At 43.7% G+C, this 21,045-nt stretch overlaps 2 protein-coding genes across 2 annotated transcripts; both read left to right on the forward strand.

Moving 5' to 3' along the window:
* The first annotated feature begins 372 nt into the window (after positions 1–372).
* Positions 373–12,043, forward strand: brpf1 (bromodomain and PHD finger containing, 1). Its single transcript, XM_029505932.1, has 16 exons — positions 373–578; positions 1,870–2,657; positions 3,004–3,193; positions 3,279–3,566; positions 3,818–4,335; positions 4,484–4,673; positions 4,766–4,897; positions 5,386–5,514; positions 5,815–6,184; positions 7,720–8,028; positions 8,120–8,398; positions 8,495–8,642; positions 9,291–9,424; positions 9,959–10,074; positions 10,201–10,355; positions 10,952–12,043. The coding sequence occupies exons 2-16, from the start codon at positions 1,915–1,917 to the stop codon at positions 11,133–11,135; spliced, it is 3,885 nt and encodes a 1,294-aa protein (XP_029361792.1). The 5' UTR covers positions 373–578; positions 1,870–1,914; the 3' UTR covers positions 11,136–12,043.
* Positions 12,044–13,173: 1,130 nt separating this feature from the next.
* Positions 13,174–21,014, forward strand: LOC115045745 (uncharacterized). Its single transcript, XM_029505573.1, is given in 21 exon segments — positions 13,174–13,194; positions 13,507–13,679; positions 13,805–14,106; positions 14,227–14,242; positions 14,333–14,431; positions 14,516–14,604; positions 14,725–14,817; positions 14,910–15,009; positions 15,440–15,582; positions 15,665–15,736; positions 15,826–15,892; positions 16,751–16,932; positions 17,021–17,068; positions 17,143–17,188; positions 17,309–17,460; positions 17,550–17,618; positions 17,700–17,751; positions 17,877–17,984; positions 18,277–19,087; positions 19,089–19,146; positions 19,149–21,014. Coding segments are annotated over 19 exon segments (2,427 nt in total). The 5' UTR covers positions 13,174–13,194; positions 13,507–13,679; positions 13,805–14,025; the 3' UTR covers positions 19,290–21,014.
* Positions 21,015–21,045: the final 31 nt, after the last annotated feature.

Consider the following 21,045-nt stretch of genomic DNA (forward strand, 5'->3'; position numbering starts at 1 on the left):
AGATGGTCTCAATAAACGAATATGATATATTTAGCTTATTATATTAACCCTAAATAGAGGATATCCAGGTGTTAATCCGCCGAATTGAAAATTAGGTTCATATCACAGGCTTGTCCAGACTCAGTCCAGCCCGACAACTTTGAAACAAAGCCACAGATTCGAGACATTCAACGCGAAATAACAGTTCGTCGAGTAACATCAAGCACAAATGCCATCGTAAATGTTACATAAAAAGATAATTTGAACTAAGGCGAACTCTTGGTTAAAATGACCCAGAAAGGCTCCGTCTCGACACCAATGTGGAAAAATAGAGCCCGCTTTGTGTGGCGAATGTGTCAACCGTGAAGCTGCGACGTAAAAGCTTCAGCAATGGTTGCCGCTTTTGTTCAGCCTGGTTTCTGAGTTATTCCCAACACAATGAAATGATCGGGATGAAATACTGTTTCATTAAACCGTTTCACTGTGCCCGTGCCTCCCGCGTTCTCGCCTGGGATTGTCTAATGGTTTAAAATCGACCTACGACCCTTCCGATCTGGTCTGAGGTTTCCGAGGCACGCAGTCTGGAGGAACGTGGAGTAGTAAGTGTTTATAACGTTGGTCCAGATATGTAGCGTTAAACGTATTAAGGCTGGTTATGTGGCACACTTGTCTCCGTCTAGTCTCACTTAGTGTGCAATTTTGCGGTTTTCATTTACGTTCGAACACAAACACGGAACTGGTAAAGACCCCATGAAAAATAAACCTGGCTATTTCCCCTCGTATCGCTCATTTTAGGTGTGTTTTTTCCTCCTCTTTTTTGCTTTTCTCCGCCACGGAGGAGGAGAACTAATGGGTCGACCCTCACACAATTAACCGCTAAATCCGACCACGGATGCTGGACGAGTTTGTTAACTGATCAAAATCAGATGTTACATTGTCCTTTTGCCTCTCGGAGTGTGGTATTCACGGGATGAGGTCATTGTGGAGGGAAACACTGTGGATGGCTGAGTGGTCATCCTAAATGAAGGCGACAGTGTGTGTAACTTCTTGCACTTTGGATCATTAATTGCGTTTAAATGTCGGAAAATGCGGCGGGCGGGCTACAGACACAGCTCTTTGTGTGGCTAACGTCTGTCCTGAGATTTTCAGCTGCAGTTTAGCTCGTGAATTAAACCAAGTGTTGGACGATGCCGACCCGAATGAAGCACTCGGCGCCGATCGAGATGAAAAATTAACGCCCAGATGTGAGAGGCTGGTGTGTAACATCGAGCTTTGAGTGGGAGCTGTAATCTGTTCAGCCGCGCTTTTTGGACACTCAATTAGTTGTTGTTGTTGTTGGCTAGCCGCTGTTAGCTCGCTGGCTAACAGCGCCAGGCAGGCTGCAATGTTTCATTGTTTGAGAAGGAAGCAGCAGCAAAATGCTACGGCTAACGTTAGCAGCACCTGAGTGCATTAAGCCCTTTGGGTTAGCTCAGTGGGTTGTTTGTTTTTTTTTTAGCTAAATTTGACAACGTGCACTGTTAGGCCAGATTTTTTTCCCCCCTATTGAATTAGCCACAAACTCGGTGGAGTGTTGATCTGTTTACCTCCCAGCATGACAACTGAACACACAACTGTTGGTAGCTGGGACCAGCTGAAGCAAACATGATTGCCCAAAATTGCACCTGTTATTTCACTGACAAAACAATTTGTTTTCTCCTGAGACTCGGGGTCGTGGTCACGTGACTGCACCATAGCAGGTGCACAGTCTGGGATACTGTCTGCAACAGCTAAAGATGAGCGGCAGCATCATGTAGATCACTGCTGGATGGTATTTTAGCACAGCAGCAGTCCGTGTTAAGTCTGTGAAAGTGATCCTCCTGACTTCATCTCCATGTTCCCTTGTTTCAGATGTAATCTTGTACAGCATCTGTCCCAGCAGTCGCTGTTGGCACGATGGGGCTGGACTTTGATGTGAAGACGTTCTGTCACAATCTCCGGGCCACCAAGCCCCCTTATGAGTGCCCAGTGGAGACTTGCCGTAAAGTTTACAAGAGCTACAGTGGCATTGAGTATCACCTCTACCACTATGATCATGACAACCCAACTCCTGCACAGACTGTACCGCAAAAGAAGAGAAAGGGGCGACCTCCTCGAGCATCACTGGCCGGTTCAGGAGATACAGATGATGGTGGAGGCAACGGAGGTGGAGGACCAGGGCATGGCGGGAACACCCCTGGAAGCCCAAACCGGTCCGAACGCTCTCACTCCCCAGGTAGAGAGACGATGACCTATGCCCAAGCACAGCGCATGGTGGAGTTGGAGATTCAAGGACGCATTCACCGCATTAGCATCTTTGAGAACATTGAGGTGGTGTCAGAAGAAGACAGTGACGCAGAGGATGCTCCACCATCTGGCACCGGAGGAAGTGGGGGAGGTGTTTGCAATGGTAGTGATGGTGGAGCCGGAGGTAGTGAGTTAGGAGGGAGTGGCAAGGACCGGCCAGATATCCCATCTTCTAATGGGGGAAAAGCCACTCCTAAGTCTGGGAAGCATAAGAGTAAAGAAAAGAAGAAGGATGGCTCATCCCATCATCACAGTGCACAGTCTGGGCCTGCAGTCAAGCTCCCCGAGGCTGTGTTCAGAGAGCTGGACCAAGAGAGACCTGATGCCCCTCCTCGGCCGTCTTCTTACTACAGGTCTGCATTAAGAATTATACTCTGGTTCAGTAGTAATTACATAGCATGCACAGTAATTAGAGGGGGAATTATTATGTGGATTCCAGGCAATTCAAAGACAGGGGGCTTGTATTTATTTAGGTGTCTTATTTCATACAGAAATTGGATTTGAAAATATTTAAAGCATCCAATTACAAATGCAGCTGTTCAGGGTTGTGCGTGTACCATTAAAATAAGTTCAACTTGGATTCCTGGTATTACCAGGTCATTATTTCCTGTTTCAACAAAAAGTGGAAGTGGGTGTTAATTCTACACACCCACTTAACTACATGCGTTTTTACCCATGTACTATTTTTCTGGTGTCCAGGTACATTGATAAATCTGTGGAGGAGCTGGATGAGGAGGTGGAGTATGACATTGATGAGGAGGACTACATCTGGCTTGACATCATGAACGACAAGCGGCGGCGTGATGGTGTGACACCCATCCCTCAGGAGGTTTTTGAGTACCTCATGGACCGCTTAGAGAAGGAGTCCTACTTTGAGAGCCACAACAAGGTGGGCCACCTTAACCTGTATACTGTATTAACTATATATATCTATATCCACCGTGTATGAAATTGGATTTCTCCTTTTCTATCAGGCGGATCCCAGCACCCTAATTGATGAAGATGCTGTCTGCTGCATCTGTAATGATGGAGAGTGCCAGAACAGCAATGTGATCCTGTTCTGCGACATGTGTAACCTGGCTGTACACCAAGAGTGCTATGGCGTACCCTATATCCCAGAGGGCCAATGGTTATGTCGTCGTTGCCTTCAGTCACCAAGTCGAGCCGTGGACTGTGCTCTCTGTCCCAATAAGGGAGGAGCCTTCAAACAGACAGACGATGCACGGTGGGCACATGTTGTATGCGCCCTCTGGATCCCAGAGGTAAATCCATAAAGCACCACCGGCATGTTTGATTAGAATTACATAATCAAGCAGGTTTTGAGGTGGCATTGTGTACATCTCTGCTGCCTACAGATTTTAATCTTAGTTGTCTGCTGATTGTTAAACACAATATATTGGAAAGTGAAGAAAGCCACTGAAATGAAATATAGCCAGTTGCCATGTGGTAACCTACAATTTAGCCATATTATCTAAGCAATTATTATGTAAGTGGATTTTGCTTTTTTCCTCAGGTTTGCTTTGCAAATACTGTCTTTCTTGAGCCAATTGATAGTATTGAGCACATCCCTCCTGCACGCTGGAAACTTACCTGCTACATTTGTAAGCAGCGGGGTTCAGGGGCTTGCATCCAGTGTCACAAAGCCAACTGTTACACAGCTTTTCACGTCACCTGTGCCCAGCAAGCGGGCCTCTATATGAAAATGGAGCCTGTCAGAGAGACTGGGGCCAATGGCACCTCTTTCAGTGTCCGCAAGACAGCTTATTGTGACATCCACACGCCACCTGGATCAGCCCGACCTTTGGGAGGAGTTGGTGGGGCCAGTATGGGTTCGTCTCACAGTGAGGGCGAGCTTGAGGAGGATGATGAGCCCAGCATTGGTCATGATGATGACTCCAAGGGCTGGAGCTCAGAGAGAGCCAAGAGGGCAAAAGCAAAATCAAGACTGAAGATGAAAAGAGCAAGGAAGATCTTAGCTGAGAGGAGAGCTGCTGCCCCGGTGGTGTCTGTACCCTGCATACCCCCCCACAGGTAGGCATAATACCACGTCTGTACCGTATTGACTCCAAAGGTAGCTATTATCCTCATCCTTCCCTTATACTTCCCTTATACCACTAAAGTTTTTTTTTTCCCTACATTGTTGAGATGTCAGTGCAGTTAAATTAGTGTTTGTTTGCAGGCTCAGCAAAATCACTAGTAATTTAACAGTGCCAAGGAAAAGCCAGTTCATGCAACGACTACACAGCTACTGGACCTTGAAAAGGCAAAGTCGCAACGGTGTACCTCTGCTGCGCCGCCTCCAAACCCACCTGCAGTCACAACGACATATTGACCCTCTCCCACCACAGCCTTCATCACAGCTACCTTCAGTAAGTCATTTTACTGTATTTTTATTTTAATGTTATACTTCCATCAGACAGTTTCTGACATGTTTGTGGGTTTATGCTTGCTGGTGTTGCAGAGGGACAGTGAGGAGAAACAGACTGCTCTAAAGGAGCAGCTTAAGGCATGGCAGAGACTGAGACACGACCTGGAGCGAGCCAGGCTGCTGGTGGAGCTCATCCGCAAGAGGGAAAAGCTCAAGAGGGAGACGGTGAGACACCAAATAGATTTATTTCACTAACCAAAATCTTACACAGCATTATTCCAGGACAGTGATTTGTATATGAGTCTTCTAAATATTAGCTATTTCTGTCATGTATTTTCTGTTTGTATTTTTCCGCGCAGTTTCCACGTTGTTTTTCTCAAAGATTTAAGAATTTATGTTTTGGGGAATGGGAGGGCCACGTGCTGCTGGGAAGCTTTGACACAGTACACATTTGAGGATTAGATGCCAAAAACAACAAAACATTGATGACCTTATTTTTCCACATCTACTTTAGTTCTATATTAGCTGTCCATTTTATGGTCAATTCAGTGTTTTGTGTTTACTACACTACTGGTGCTGTCACGGTTGTACACGAACAAACATGCAGTTCTTACAAAACAGACTTCACAACCCAAAACTTTTTTTTTCTTTTTTTTTTCTTTTTTTTAAATACATGAAACAGACTTACATCATTGTTACTTTTGCCTGATCAGATTAAAGTCCAGCAGATGGCGCTGGAGATGCAGCTGACACCTTTCCTGGTGTTGTTGAGGAGTACATTGGAGCAGTTACAGGAAAGAGACACAAACAACTTTTTCACTGAGCCTGTACCACTGGCAGAGGTAAAGACAGTTTGCATAATGAACTATAACTTCTCCTTTATTAAATTTGGTATTTATTTATAATGATTTACTTTTATTTATACAGTCGAGTGCTATCACATACAAACACACACCACATAATTTCAGCATTAGCTGAAAATCCTTTGTATTAGTCAAGTTGTCATTGAATAAAAATGACAAATCAGGAATCAAGAATGATTTCAGACACCCACACAAAACTGCATGCAGGCGCACACACACGCATGTACTCACAACTTTGCGGGAAATTTAAAAGGTGATGTCTCTCCCTAATTTATCCAGGTGCCAGACTACCTGGACCATATTGACACCCCAATGGACTTCCAGACCATGTGGAACGTGCTGGAGTCCCATCGCTACCTCACTTTTGAGGCCTTTGAGGCAGACTTTGGTCTCATTGTCAACAACTGCCTCAAGTACAACGCCAAGGACACAGTGTTTTACCGTGCTGCCTTGCGACTCAGAGAGATGGGTGGTGCCGTGATCAGAACAGCGAGACGCCAAGCAGAAAGAATCGGCTTCGACTATGAGACTGGCATGCACCTCCATCGGGAACCAAGTCCAGACAGTCAGCGTGACCAAGAGCAAGAGAGAGAGCGTGAGCGAGATAGAGACAGAGAAAGAGATCGACCATTGTCTTCCAATGAAGATGGTAAGTAATATTTCACAAACCAGGTTTTCTTGAACAACACAAAAACAGATGAGGATAAAACAGTACAAATGTTTTGTCTTATTAAAGAGAACTTTTAAGTTGTTCAACAGATAAGAGTGTGAGGTGGTGTGTCTTGATGGCCTAAAGCAGCGGTCCCCAACCCCCGGGCCCCGGGCGCAGAAAGAATAAATAACATACATTATTTATGTTTTATTTATTATCTGAATCTGAGCTATGTTTTATTTTGAAAAATGATTCTCTGCGTTACATCCATCTATGACTCACTCTTCAGCTTGTCTCGGTCACGTGATACGTTACAGCTAAAATTAAACCCACAAGCTAGCGAAATGATTAAAAAAGGATAGTTTCTTTGTGAAGGGGAAAAGGCCCAGTGAGGAGACAGAAGAAGAGCCTGTGACTTCCATGAAAAAGAAAGCTGCATTTAGGTTCGGGGTCAGGGGGCAGAGAGGATGTTACGATGACGCCGCTAATAAAGTTGCATACGAGTGCACAGTGGAGTCACGTTTATTATGACATTTAGAAAATAGCTTTTTTTATGCTGATCGTATCATTTTATTTTGTTGCATTTATACGCCACACCTTAAAGGCTGGTCCGTGGAAATATTGTCTGACATTAAACCGGTCCGTGGCACAAAAAAGGTTGGGGACCGCTGGCCTAAAGGTATGGTAGGCGGAGAGTATGAGTTATGTTTCTATTCATAGATTGCATCAAAGCAGTGATAGGTAATGGGTATAAACATGGGCGAAGGAAGCATTCAAAACGTGGTTTGAGCAATCTAATGTGATAGGGTAGGAGAGATTTATCTTCAGTAGAGCAAATGTCATTTCCTGTATTCTGGTGTCTCTTAACAGATGTTCATCACTTTGAACTGTGTGCATGCGATTCTTAAGAAACCTCTGGTAACAGCGAAAATGTGGACTGGAACTCATTCACTGATTTGGATTGCCTTTAAATATACATGCAGTGCTCTACAAAAAGAGATTCACCGATGCATCAGCTAGGTGTGGACCAATGATCCCCTTGTGTGCTGGCGTTGACTTGACAATAGCTCACATGCAGTTCACCAGGGTCAGTTGGCGAGGTTGATATCAACCGATGCCAGACTGGTTGATGTATCGGTGCATCAATCTTTGCTATTGTCTGAGTCTGGTCGCAAATAACCAAAAAACCAGCTTCTGACATTGATGAATTCTATCTTTCTTACTGATAGGCCAATGTTAGTCAGTGGAGTCAATATTAGCCGATACCTATGTTTGGCCAATGTATTGGCACATCCCTGATCTTTGGTGCAGTAAAGCTGTTTGACCAGAAGATGGCGCATGTCATTGATGCACTTGAATAACCACAAATATCCCCTAAAACGCTCATGTTTTTAAGAACTGGGCCTCCCACTCATTCTTCTTACATCCTTTGTTTAAAACCAACTACAAAAATTCGCTAAACACACTGTCACATTGGAAACGCCTTACTTTCTGTGAAGGCACTTAGAAGCCTCATTTACTGCTTCTCACAGACCTCCTCCTGCCGGAGAACAGGCGACGGCTGCCACTGGAAGAGCAGCTGCATTTCCTGCAGGTGCGCCTTGATGAGGTCAGCTCTGGGAAGCACAGCATTGGCCAGTCACGTCGAGCCAAAGCTCTGAGAAAAGAGATCAGTGTCATCAAGAGGAAGCTTGCACACCAGCGGGAGGGAGGTTCTGGCATGGGGGGGCGGGAGTCTGTGGGAGGAGGAGACCGGGGTTCTTCTCTCCCCCATCATGCATCCTCTTCAGGACACCACGACGAGGGGGGAGAAAGCAGTAGTCAGGAGATTGGTGGAAAAGGTACATTTCAAAAGATGCATAATATCACAATGCTGAAATATAATTGACTTTTTCTTGCACTTTTAACATACAAACCTCTCTTCTCTTCAAGATCTGAGCGTCTCCTCATCTGCTCTGGCTCCAGAGGTTGGCCGGCGGACATCTGTCCTCTTCTCTAAGAAGAACCAAAAAATGACTGGACCCCCCAAAAGGCCGGGACGCCCTCCTAAGAACCGGGATGCTGGCTATGCTGGAGCAGGCGTGAGCCAAAGTCCCATTGGTCCCCCACAGCTGCCCCTGCTGTCACCAGCCAGGCAGAGGAAAAGGCCTCGCAGCCCCCATACCAGCTCCAGCTCTGACAGCGACAGTGACAATGATGACCTGCTGCCAGGTTCATTTGACACATACAGCACAGATAAACAATGAACGCTCCCATTCCAAAATTTTTCTCACTCAGTTCCCCTTCACTCATATCTCTTTTCCTCAGGTTTGCCCAGTAATGGTTTCGATGGGGGAAACCAGCCGGTAACTGAGAGCTTTCGTGTGTACAGAAATGAGCCTCGCCTCCCTCGCTCCAGCTCAGACTCAGAGTCCACGACCAGCAGCAGCAGCAGTGCGGCTTCTGACAGGACCAGGTGATTAATGCAAAAACTGCACATTACCAAAGCTGGCAAAGTGAAACACATTGGGTTCCTGAGTTCATGCAGTCCACAAATTGGTGTTACCAATCTATCAGCTGAAATGGGCCATTTGGAGAAACTGATCAGCTCTAACCGTGACACAAATTTACTTAAACATGGTTTATTCCCACTGCCCTCAATAGCACAATTTCCAACCAAGGTAATCAGTTGTAATATGTTTGTGCCAAGTGTCCCACCTCTGAAAAGGAAGGAATTCAATACCTGACTTCGTAGAGTTTTAGTTAAAGTTAGCCCGGTGAAAAGCTCAAGAAGTAAGTCCTCCTGGCCTCCATTCTAGAAACACGTCAAAAAAACACAATCTAATGGCTTAATTACTGAACTTTATTAACTTTAGTTTCCCCTTTCCCCCAATTTCTTCACATTAAGATTAGGAAAAAAAAGGAAACGTATCGAACTACAAAAAAAACAAAACGAGCAGCAACTCCTTGCTTATATCAGTCGGTAATGAACCTGAAAGGTGTGGTTAGCTGTGTTTTTATTGTGTAAAAATCAATAGCTGATAACATCTTTTGCCAGCTCAATTGTAAGCATTGGTGATAAAGATCTCTGAGTCTTCATGGTCTTCTCTCTGTTCTCTCTCAGCACGACCCCCTCTAAACAGGGCAGAGGAAAGGCGTCGTTCTCTCGTTCAGCTTTCCAGGAAGACAGCAGCGAGGAAACGTCAGGCACAGAAAATGATTCCTACTCAGTTGGCGGGTCAAGGGGTGTTTCACATTGTAAGCACATTTTCAAAAGCTCAAACCCTCAGATATACACACAATAGTTTCTCTGTATGTGCACAGTTACCTCTTGGTTTCTCTTTTTATAGAACTTGTATAATGAGGTTAGCAATCAGTACACAAGATCAGCAGTACTTTAACCAACAGATCTTGTAGCCTGATTCCTCAACAGATCCATTAACAGAGCCACAATGCAGTATATGTTAGTTTCAAGTACACAACCTTCTTGTCTGTGTTTAAAAATTCAAAGACTAACTCATGAAGCATAGATCACGGAAAACATTTCAAAGCTGGACTGAATGCTGCAGTGAATAGTTGAGGCTTAAATCTTGGCTCAGCTTAGATGGCTGTATCTTTCTTAACTCGGCCAGTGGCACCATTACAGAAGCAGATTATTATTGCAATGTTTATTTTGATACATCCATGATGGATCTGATATTATGCATCAGGAACAGTTTGATTCCTCACATTTAGCTGGAAGGGGGTTTCGCCTGATGGTGACTATCTTGTTCCTATGATTCTACACATCAGTGGTACGTAGCCGGGCTAGATCAGGATGCTGGATGACTTCTGATGACTATTCTTCTCTGGAAGCTCTGGACCTGGTGTGGGCCAAGTGCAGAGGCTACCCTTCATATCCTGCGCTGGTGAGATTCAAGTAGACAGCACGAAACAGTGAACTGCACTTTAGCCCAGAGCATTGTGGCATATTGGACATTCTCCAGGCGAATGGCTGTATTTCTAATTCTCCTCTTGCCCCTGGGTGCCTGCAGATAATTGACCCAAAGATGCCCAGGGAGGGGGTGTTCCATCGGGGCGTCCCAATCCCAGTCCCCCCTTTGGATGTGCTGAAACTCGGGGAGCAAATGACCCAGGAAGCCAGGGAGCACCTCTTCCTGGTTCTCTTCTTTGACAACAAGAGAACCTGGTCAGTGTTCTCTGTCATCTTGACTCATGTTTTTGTGTTCACTAATTTCACTGTTACTTATGTTGTTGCATTTGATTCATTTGTTTGCTCTCGCTGACATTCTGACTTTTTATCGAAAATGATTATCAAATTTAGAATTGCACACAAACCACAAGCACAATATGGCTGACACAGTGGATGTGTGTGTCTAACAGTCAGTGTGGTATAAGTTCAAAGGAAACGGCGTTACTAAAGCACAAATGTGCAGAAATGGAGCAAATGTTTTTGAGAATTGAAGAGGAGGAAAAGAGCAGATTTTTTTTAGGTCACCATGTGCTGCACCATTACCTATATGCGACATCAGGTTCAGAGCTCAAATGTGACAAACTTGATGACAACAGTAAATGTTTGTCTTAACCACAGCACATAAACTAGGTCTCCTTTGGTGAAGTGTCAAAGAATTGCAAAAACAGCAGCTTGTTTGTCTTCTGTGGGAAATGGCATAGCCTTGGAACTTTTGTATGTTATGAATTTTCTTTTTTTTTTTTTTCTCCTCTCCCCATGTAATGCACAGTCATCTTATTCCTCTAACTGTTTATATGTTTACATTCATGCAGGCAGTGGCTGCCACGCTCTAAGCTGGTGCCGCTCGGAGTGGACCAGGAGCTGGACAAGGAGAAAATGCTGGAAGGTCGAAAATCCAACATCCGAAAGTCAGTACAGGTGGCCTATCACCGTGCTATGCAACACCGCAGCAAGGTGCAGGGAGACCCCAGCAGCGAAACCAGTGACAGTGACTGAACCCTCACAGACCTTAAGTGTTGGTCCTCACACGTGTTGTGGAGTATATGTTTCTCAGTAGGGAACCCAGTCCTTCTTCACAACACGAGAACACAAGAGATAGTGCCGAGTGGAATAAAATATATCCACTTCATTAACCCCAAGACACGCACAGTCATGCACACTAAGCCGTATTTAATCTGACATGTAAAATATTGTATTTAAGAGAATTGAAAAAGAAATAGTATTAATGATAAAATCATGAATTTGAATTTTCCTTGTATGTGGGTGAAATATATGTTAAATAACAAATGAAATGATGGTTTACAAAGTTGAAAAATGAACATAGTGTCACAGTATGCTCTTCACACAACCCTGCCTCTCCCTGTTCTTCTCACACTGTAGTTTTACAGTGTGAACAGGGAAATGCATGTGGTGTACATCAATGAACATACTGTGGGTATGGCTGCAAATGCAGTTCCTCAAGCACGTTTTCACATCATTCAATCATTCAGCTCTGGAAAAAAAACAAAAAACAGGTGCTAGTGTCATTTATCAGTGGAGCACAAAGAGACTCGTAACCTTAACGGAGGGCAAACTGAGGTTAATGTTATTTATTCCGCTTCCTCTTTCCGAATAAGGTCCAAAAACTTATTGCATTATGGACTACTTCTAATCACTCTGACTGCACAAGGCATCGTTGTGTGGTTCTTTTTGTCTGTCACTCTGTGTTCAGCGAATCTCCTGTTTTTATGGTTTTGGTAACGTGTATCTGTCACACAGGCTGTTGGTCACTGAGGACTAAACTGAAACACATGATCGCCTCACTGTTTGTCTTAGTCTCAGGCTAATGGCTTTAGAACTTTTATATAAACAGATTACATAAAGATAGAAGTTTAATAAAAAGAATTGAGTTTTTTAAACCTGTGGTTTGCATTGTGGTCTCTGTCTGCATCTGGAGCGGGCCGTGAAGCTGTGGTGGAGATTGCTTGTGTGACAGTGAATGAAAAGGACCTCGACGCTTCAGCTCAGATGTGAACACGGATGTCTGTGAACGTGACCAGTCAGATTTTATTCTTTAGCAGGATTGTCGACACTCCATTTGCATTTCTCCGAACCCCCAGATTAACTTCCCCTTTCATAAAGACGAGAAACATAACGTGTCATAACGTGATACCTTAGGCAAGCACATACTTCGCTCATCCAGCAAGCTTTCTTTATTATGGCTATAGGAGTTGACTGAACACAAGTGGAATGTGCTTAATCATGATGATAGCACCGTAGTGTCAGAATTTACTTTCATGTATGGACATGACAGCTTGTTAGTCCCCTCACACTACAGGTTTTAGTGTACTTACAGCACAGACTTCCTGGGCACTGGTTGTACTGGCCAGACAACATTTACACAACACAGTTAACAAGTCGTTAATGTACCTCAGTTTTTTTTTTTGTTTTTTTTTTCTTAACTCGTTGAAGATCTGGCCAGCTAAACCTTGTGCAAAATTAACATTAAGAAAAATCATTTTACTCTGTCACCAGCATAATAACCATATCACAGCATGTTAATGCCTGAATCACAGTCAAACTGGAGTTCCCATAAAATGATGCACCTTTCACCTGATCAGTTGCTGTATGAGCTCATCTTGCAGTCGTGACAAATCTCTCTTCACGACCTGTGGGAACTCCAACTCCACAAACCAGAATTTTTGATCAATCTTTCCAGATGCAGTAAAGATCCCCCACCCAACGCCCACTTACCACAACATGTAAATGTAGAGATTTGCAAAGAACATGTGACTGCTTTGAGTGAAGATGCCGCCTTTCCTATCCTGAGAAATGTTGAGTGTGAAGGGAAACGACAGATAAGAATCTTTCAGTGGTTTCTGAATATGCAGCTTACACACACACATGGTGGCCTCAATGTGTTGAGGAGACCTGTTTTTTGGGGGTTTTTTTCTACCCCTGTCTGTTACCTGTCACGTGATACGGATTATAAGTAGAGGGGCACTCAGTGTGTTTTTAATGTGATTGTACATTTGTACTGACTGGCAGAAATAACCTACAAAACCAGGGAGTTTAGGTAACAGCACAACAGTTCATTTAACCTCAAGCACACTGACCTTTTGATGTAAAGTGAATCTGCATGCTGTATCTTATAAGTTTACGGTTTTCGCAATGTAACGTTTAGATGTACATACTGTTTTGCCACTGAAGACTGACTGAAGAAGCTCAATGGCCAAGAAGCTTGTTGATGATTAAACATTAGAAAGCGTGCAGGGTTTTTTTGTTTTTTTTTTGGTCTTATTTTTTCTTTTTGCCGTGGGTGGGGGGATTTGAATGTATCTTATATCAAAAATTCCAACCTGACTGGCTGGCCATATTTCTTTTTCAGGTGTTGATGAAATGTCTCTATTTACAATTCACGTCGTTGGATCGTGCATGAATTTGTGGATTAGATTTCCTGGCATGCCAGCAGCTGAGAGGTATTCCCTTCAAAACCACACACGTTAAACAGGACTAGGAATGGAGTCCTGATCCTGAAGCTGGATTTTGGGTGACGGAGAGGTGTGTAAAAATGTCTCAGACAGGTTGCTTGTAAAAAGAAAAACCACACACCTGGCTGATGACTCAGCTGTGAGTCCTCCCGCCTCTGCACTGTGTTTGAAGGAACAATTTGCTTTGACTGACAGACTGGCTGCTGCTCCGTTTGCTGCCTGACGCTCGGTGGTTTTGCTGTTTGTTGATGTTCCACACGGCCCGTGTGGGGAACATAGCGGGGGCCGCGGCGTTTGGCTTGGACAATATCGGTGTAGTTTTCCGCTCCTAAGAGCAGAAACCACCGACGAGGACTTGGGGAAAGCGATGGCATCCTGACGGCGCAACACCACACGTGTCTTTGTGTTTGCTGACGATGCGTCTTGGCAGCGCGCTGGCGCTTCTCGCCGCCGTGCTGCTTCCTCAGCTGGGATGGGCCGGGAATAAAACCTGCCAGGTGAGTTCAGACTCCTCACAAACGCAGACAACTTTTGGATAAGATTGCATTGTTTATGTCTGGCGTGTCGTGTGTTTGCTTTGTTTCTCAAGCGTGTTTCTCTGTGCCTTTTTCCTGCAGGTGGGGAGTCCAAACGGTAAGCTGTGGATTTTGATGTTTCTGGTTCGGTCTGAGAGGCTCCATGTGTCAGCTGCTGTTTGACTTAGAGTCCTCTCGGTTTGCACAGATCATGTGGATGGATCCTGCCCTGTGAGACTGAAGGCAGACTGGAAGTCTGGAGAGATGCTCGCATGTGTCACTGTCTGGGTCTGGATCAAGGCCGAGGGTACACAGTCCATTTTGTAATCTGGTGCCAAATGATCCTCCATGCTTCCCGTAGTTAATAAAACGCCCTTCTCCTTTCTGCCAGACTTCTCTAAGACTCCAAATATTGAAATTCACTCAACAACTATAGAAACAATTAAGCCTGTAATGAAAAAATCGAAGAACAAAACAAAGGTTGGTCCTGATTTCTTTGCACATTCTTCCAAATGTAACTGTCAGTGAGCTGCTGCCTAATTCAAAATGATTGAGGAATATACAATGGCCTCATCGCTTCTGCTCTGTTTGCTTTCTTAGTGTATGAAGCCAGAAAGGTTGTCTAGAAATAAAGTCAGGTGCTGTGAGGGTGACACACAACAGTCGACACACAGTAATATCAGCAATGCGTTGGTAAGTTTTTCTGTCCAGCGGCCGACGTAGAAAAGACTGATCTACTAAGATAGTGATGACGTTGTTTTTATTTTATTTTTATTTTTTTACAGTGGGAGATCAAATATGATTGTTTCATGCCTGAAACAGCAAATATTTCTGTGTCATACAGCACAACATCAACAAGCTGCAAAGTCACTTACACAGTGCCAGGTAAAGTACTGCAGACCTTTTTGCATCAGGTCTGGTGGGTTTTTTTTTTCTTTTTTTTTTTTCCCCCCTTTCTATTTGATTTTTACCTCCCACATTTTTTTGATTTGCCTTTTAGTCACTTAAAGGAAATTAAACAACATGAGGTACCTTAGGGGACTTTTTAAGGTCACAATAGTAAAAGCTTCACATAATTCACACACATCTTGAGACTGAAAGTGTTGGCAACTTTTTATCAGTTGTTATGACTTAGCGTAGATTGTGCTCCTCCTATTTGAAGCACAAATTGTTGGCAACAGAGACAGACATGAAACAGATATTTTTAGATTTCCTTTCCAAATAGTAATTGTTAATATGATCCTTATTTTCCTGGTAAATTGACACCTTTTGTCTGAATGTGTCACGCTTGTACATTTCTGTGTGTGAAATTTAGATCCTGCACCAGAGTTTGAGCTATCTGTGAATCGGACTTCTAAATCCATCACTGTCAGTGTGGAACTTGGAGAAAAAGTGTACGCCAGATGGTGTTACAACAGAGAGGATTGTGTTAACCCGTCTGGTTCCTCCCAGGATCTTGTAAGCACCAATGGCACATTTATCTGCATATACTGTGTGTTCCCGACAAAAAACCAACTTGAACATTTTTCTGTGCTGTCAGATTGATCCATCCCGGTTTCAATCATCAGTTGTTCTTAACGTACCTTACTTGCTGCCCTGTGTGTGCATACAGGTACCCCATTTCATTTTTTTTTATCTACTAAATATTATTCCATAGCTGTCCTGCACATGCCATTGCACACGTGTTGTCTGCGTTCACAGGTTTATTACACCTACAGAGATGCCCGGAGAAACAAAAAGTGTCCTTTTCAAAGGGGAAAGGTCACAGGTGAGTGCTCGATGTTCAACGTAAGACTGAAAACTAAGATGTCTTTAAGCAGCAAGAAGTGCCATTTTAGCAATCCTTTGTAATGGAGACACACTGTGATGACTCACGTGCACAAATGGCCACCCCTGTTGATCTGTTGATTGACATTTCACAGCAAATAGTTCATTCTTCCTTTAAAAGTTCAATTCACCTGATGGAAATAGAGATAAAAAATATTCTTACATTTACACCTTGTGGCTATGCAGATTGTTTTGGTTTTTAAATGAATAATTTTTATGAGATGTACAGGTAAGGGAAATTGGGGGGGGGGGTATATTTCTCGCTACTAAGGATGTATTACATACTTAATATTGTAAACAGGAACCATTTCCCCTTTGCGTCACTGGAACTGCTACCACAGAAATTGTTCTGAAAAGACATTTTTTTTTATGTGCTGAAAATGGTTTTACATTCACAAGTTCAAATGAATAATGGGGAAAAAATGATTGATGCAAAGGGTTCGATGAAAACCTTCAATATCACTTGCTTGAGCAAAGACACCAACGGCAGAAGCAGGGAGAAACAGTCTGGTGGTTGATGTTGAAAACTTCATAAAACCGTAACTATTTGTCTGGTTCAACACCACAAGGCATGAGAATATTATTATATTATAATTGTTGGAAACTAAACACACACATTAATTTCACTGATTATATCAGTCTGATATTGCTGTGTACGCTATGACACAGTCTACTCTTAATTGTGTCAGGCAAATTGAAATCTGTCAGGTTTAACCAGAATTGCATCCTGGACAGTCAGGCATCTTTTGTGTGTGTGTGTGCGTGTGTGCGTGTGTGCACGCGCGCTTCATCTCATCAGATGCTGGAGATGTTTGGAGCTCCTCTGAAGTCATAACATACAAGTCAAGTTTACGCTGGCGTTCGGAGTGTCCTGCCAGTGACCTGAAGATCTCTGCCTCCCTCTGCTGGAGACCACACAAACACCTCTGCATACCTGTGCTGAACTCCACACTGGAAGGGTCGGAGGAGGGAGCAAGCCTGGTAAGGGGGGGGGGGAAAGTAATTGGGGGAAAATTCCAAACAGAAATGAACAAGGCTTTCTCAAACATCCTCCGTGTCTCCCTGGCAGATATTTAACACATCTTCAGTGGACAAGCACCCTAACATGTGTTTACAGGTAAGAAACGGCTTGCGTTGAAACCTGTGCGACTTCAAACTGCCGATTTACATACTTCTGCTGAATTCCTGCAGTTTTCTCTACAAGGCAGCCGCAACGTCTCTTGCCCCTTTGAAGCTGGTGAGGAAAACAGGGAACACTGTTTTTTTTTTTGTTTTTTTTTTTGGCTTTAAGCTTGATGAGTCTTCATTTATCAGACGGTCCAACTGTCTCGACTCCCTCTCTCCTTGTCCTTTACAGATATGTCTTCATGGGACGTGTACATTGGATCAGAAAAGCAGAGTCTGTTTGTGTATCTCACATCTCTTGTCCCTGCAATGTTTTCGGCCCAATTTTGCGTCCTTGATGAGATGGGATGTTCACCCATCGGGCCAGTGCACACATTTCGAATGGTAAGCATACATGTCTCGGGCAGTTTTGGTAAGGGGGTGGTGGTAATTTAATATTTCTGCAGTTAACTTTGTACGTCATTCATTTACAGGAGGAGAAAACTGCTGAAGCAAAGATGAACATGCCTCCACACTTTGTTGCTGAACAGACCTGTGTGCAGGTAAAATTGATTGTACGTCTTTGTGCAGGACCGGGAAATCTGTTGTCGCCCTCTTTACCATTTCGATCTGTGTTCCTGCAGGTGTGGCGGTCTGATCCTGCTCTCCACGGTAGAAGAATTCTGTGTCCTGTCTGTGAGTGTGCTCAAGATTAACACACACACACACACACACGTGCAAACACAGTTGTTCCTCACATCATAAATTAATGAACAAATAATTCCCACAAGTTACACAGCCACTTTTCTGTTTTTCCACAGACACACACCAGAGATATGGCTTGTATGCTGTGGCTGCGTTGATACTCATGGTTTTCATGGCATTACTGGGAATTTTCATCACCCGACTTACCAAACGTGGAGCTGTAGGTTAGTTGAGTTGCCTCATTAGACACACCGCCGGGGTTCTAGTTCATTTGAATTGAATCATCACTGGTTCTATCTTTGAGGGCTTACATGTCTTCGCTCTCAGATTTCGGTTCCTTTGAAGAGTTTTATTGCCTCAGTCCCTGCGACCCAACCCCAGATAAGTGGATGAAGATGGATGGATATTGCCTCAGTTGTTTTATTGTTACGAGTCCAACAGCTAGTTAAACTTCAGCAAGCAAATGACGCTCAATCATTTTTTTTTTCCCGTCTTTGTCTTTTCCCATATCTCTAGGCTGGTGGTCTATCCAGAAGCCAGTTCTGTTGGTGTGCTCATCAGATCAGTCAGCACATGTTTCTGCTGTATGTGCTTTAGGCTCGATTCTGCAGGGGGAGCTTAGTGCCACGGTACACATGGCTTTGTGGGCCCAAAGCACACAAAGGCAGACTGGGAGCAAGACTGCAGTGACAGATCTGGGCCCGCTTCCCTGGCTGTACGGGCAGTGGGAATCCGTACGTAAGGCACAAGGAAAAGTGCTGATCATTTGGAGCCCCGAGGCCAAGACGGCCTATGAGAACTGGAGGGAGAAGGTGGACAATCTGAATGAGAGGAAGAAGGAAGATGGCAATGAAGAAGATGTGAGACTTGAGAAAATGGGAACAGCTGTGAAAGAGGATTATAAACTGGATGGAGGACTGACCAAATGCAAAAAAGAGAAAGCTAGAGGGAGAAAGGAGTGTGTCAGATTGTGTGATGGTAAAGACTGCCACTCACAGAAGGAAGCCTCTTCAGTGACAGCACCAGTGTTTGCAGCTGCTCTGTCCTGCCTGCAGGGAACATTACAGCAGGGCAAAGGTCAAGGAGTTGCCATTGTCTACTTTCAGGGCCTTGGCCACAGCAAGGACATCCCAAAAGCCTACAGAAGTGTCCCTTGGTACTGCTTACCACAGGACTTCAGGGGTTTAATAGAGGAACTGGGAGGGATGAAAAGAAGGACACAAACTGGTAAATTTAGGTGGCATTGCTGGTCCCGGCTTGTGTCCAAAGTACGGTCAATAGGGCTGGCACGGCGGCTAGCCCACAGACTGCAAACTCAGCTACCTCGGACAAGGGAATAAAATGAGAAGGCGAAGTGTCACATCATCACAGAAAACAATATCAGATGAGAGACACAGACCAAGCTCAAGTTGCCACTGACTGCCAGCAGGGCGAGGCCAAAAAGTGTACAAGTGCAAGAGGCTCCGTACGTGAAAGCAAAGAAACATCGATCTCAAGTTTCTCCCATCTTACCAGACAGTTCAGCTTGAAACATGATATGGACATTGGAAATGTGAGCTGGTGTTCCATTGCAAGCACCTCAGAACCAGTCTGTCAGTACCAACTATTCATTACTTCACGCCGTCATGTCAAAAACAGCATCAGCGGTTTTGCATATTGAGGTAAATTCTCCATTCCATGTCCTGGATTTCACTTCTGACAGAGGCTCTTTATGCTGCTTTTCAGGCTGAAACTTAAACACCTGTCTTATCTTCCGAAATATGCTAACTGCTATGAAAATATGGTTGCAAATCATTTCTTCACTGGCGCATTGAATGTTTGAAAGCGTTGGAGCAGCACAGGCAAGCTGTGTTATGGCGGTTTGCTCGAGCGTGCTAATTTGCATAGGAACATGAATGTTTAGCCAAAGTCATGCCAGGATTCATGTGACTGCGACACACACACACACACACACACACACACACACACACACACACACACGAAGATTAAGTGCCCTGTACTGAAGCATGCCTTATTCTCAAGTTGAATATTCAACGTGGTACATCCTGCCAGAAGTTGAACATTTTACAAGTCTACTGCTATATCTTAATTGATTGATTGATTGATTGATGATTAGTTGTTTGCACACTTACTACCTCCTGCATTCAAGAACAAAATATAAATCGATTGTTTATATTGTGCCTTTTCATACAGGAAACCGTTGATGAAGGATCTGCCTTATTTCAAAAAGTGAAACAAAACAGTACTATTCAAATGTATTTAATAACAAATACAGAGTTTACCTCAAAATCTTACAGCATTAGAGCAGAATTCTACTGCGTTCAACAATAAATTGTATGCAAAGCAACATTAAAGGAAAATCTCAGATCCTGTTGAGCCGTGCACACAAATGTGATTTTTTTTTTTGAACACCTGAGATGTTAACCCAACCTTGCTGGCATTATGCTTTGTATGTCTAAAGCAACAGACACATGTAATTACTGTCAACGACACCTTTTGCTGAAATTTGTTTTTTTTCTTTCACTGAGTGTCGCATTAGCTTCATGCTTATTTTAAAACTTGTTCCGTTAAATGAGTGACACTGAGCCACCAAAACGTCAACAGTATTCTGGGGGAAAGACTTGCTTGACTGGATTAATAAGGAAGTTGTTTAATCCCTACTTTAGGAATGCCTCACGTCAGAAGAATCATTGACTGAGGGAAAAAAAATTCAGCCGTACATGTTTACGAAGCTGACATACACGATGCAAATCCAAAGTGTAGATAAAACTAAATGATAAGCATAGTTGGTGCAATACAAGACTACAGCAGGGGAGATAATTTCACACAATTAATATACCTGTATGTGTAGATTGGATGAGCTTAGTCGCGTTGAGCAATTTGAATTTGAATTTTTTTGGATTGTTGTACAATCCAAAAAAGCGCCACAGTTTGGACAGGTGTTACAGTTCCAGATAAGGACACTTACGAATTTGAATGCACAATGCACTTAACTGACCTATTCACTTGAAAGGACGTTAATAATTAAACCAGATGTCAGTAAATACATTCAATACATTGTGTTTACAACGGCCAAGTCCAACAGAGAGGCCCAGTGAGGTCATGGGACAACCCTGTAACTAATCACAGGATGGATTCCTGCAGCTGCAAATAGGATTTGTTTGGACAATCCTACACTAACCCAACAATATCAATACTTATTTGAGTACAGATTAAAAAAAAAAAAAAAAAAAAAAAGACGCTGCAACTGGAAATGATACTCATTTGCAAAGATATCAAAACTGC

This window comes from Echeneis naucrates, chromosome 7, assembly GCF_900963305.1.
Source record: "Echeneis naucrates chromosome 7, fEcheNa1.1, whole genome shotgun sequence".
Taxonomy (NCBI): domain Eukaryota; kingdom Metazoa; phylum Chordata; class Actinopteri; order Carangiformes; family Echeneidae; genus Echeneis; species Echeneis naucrates.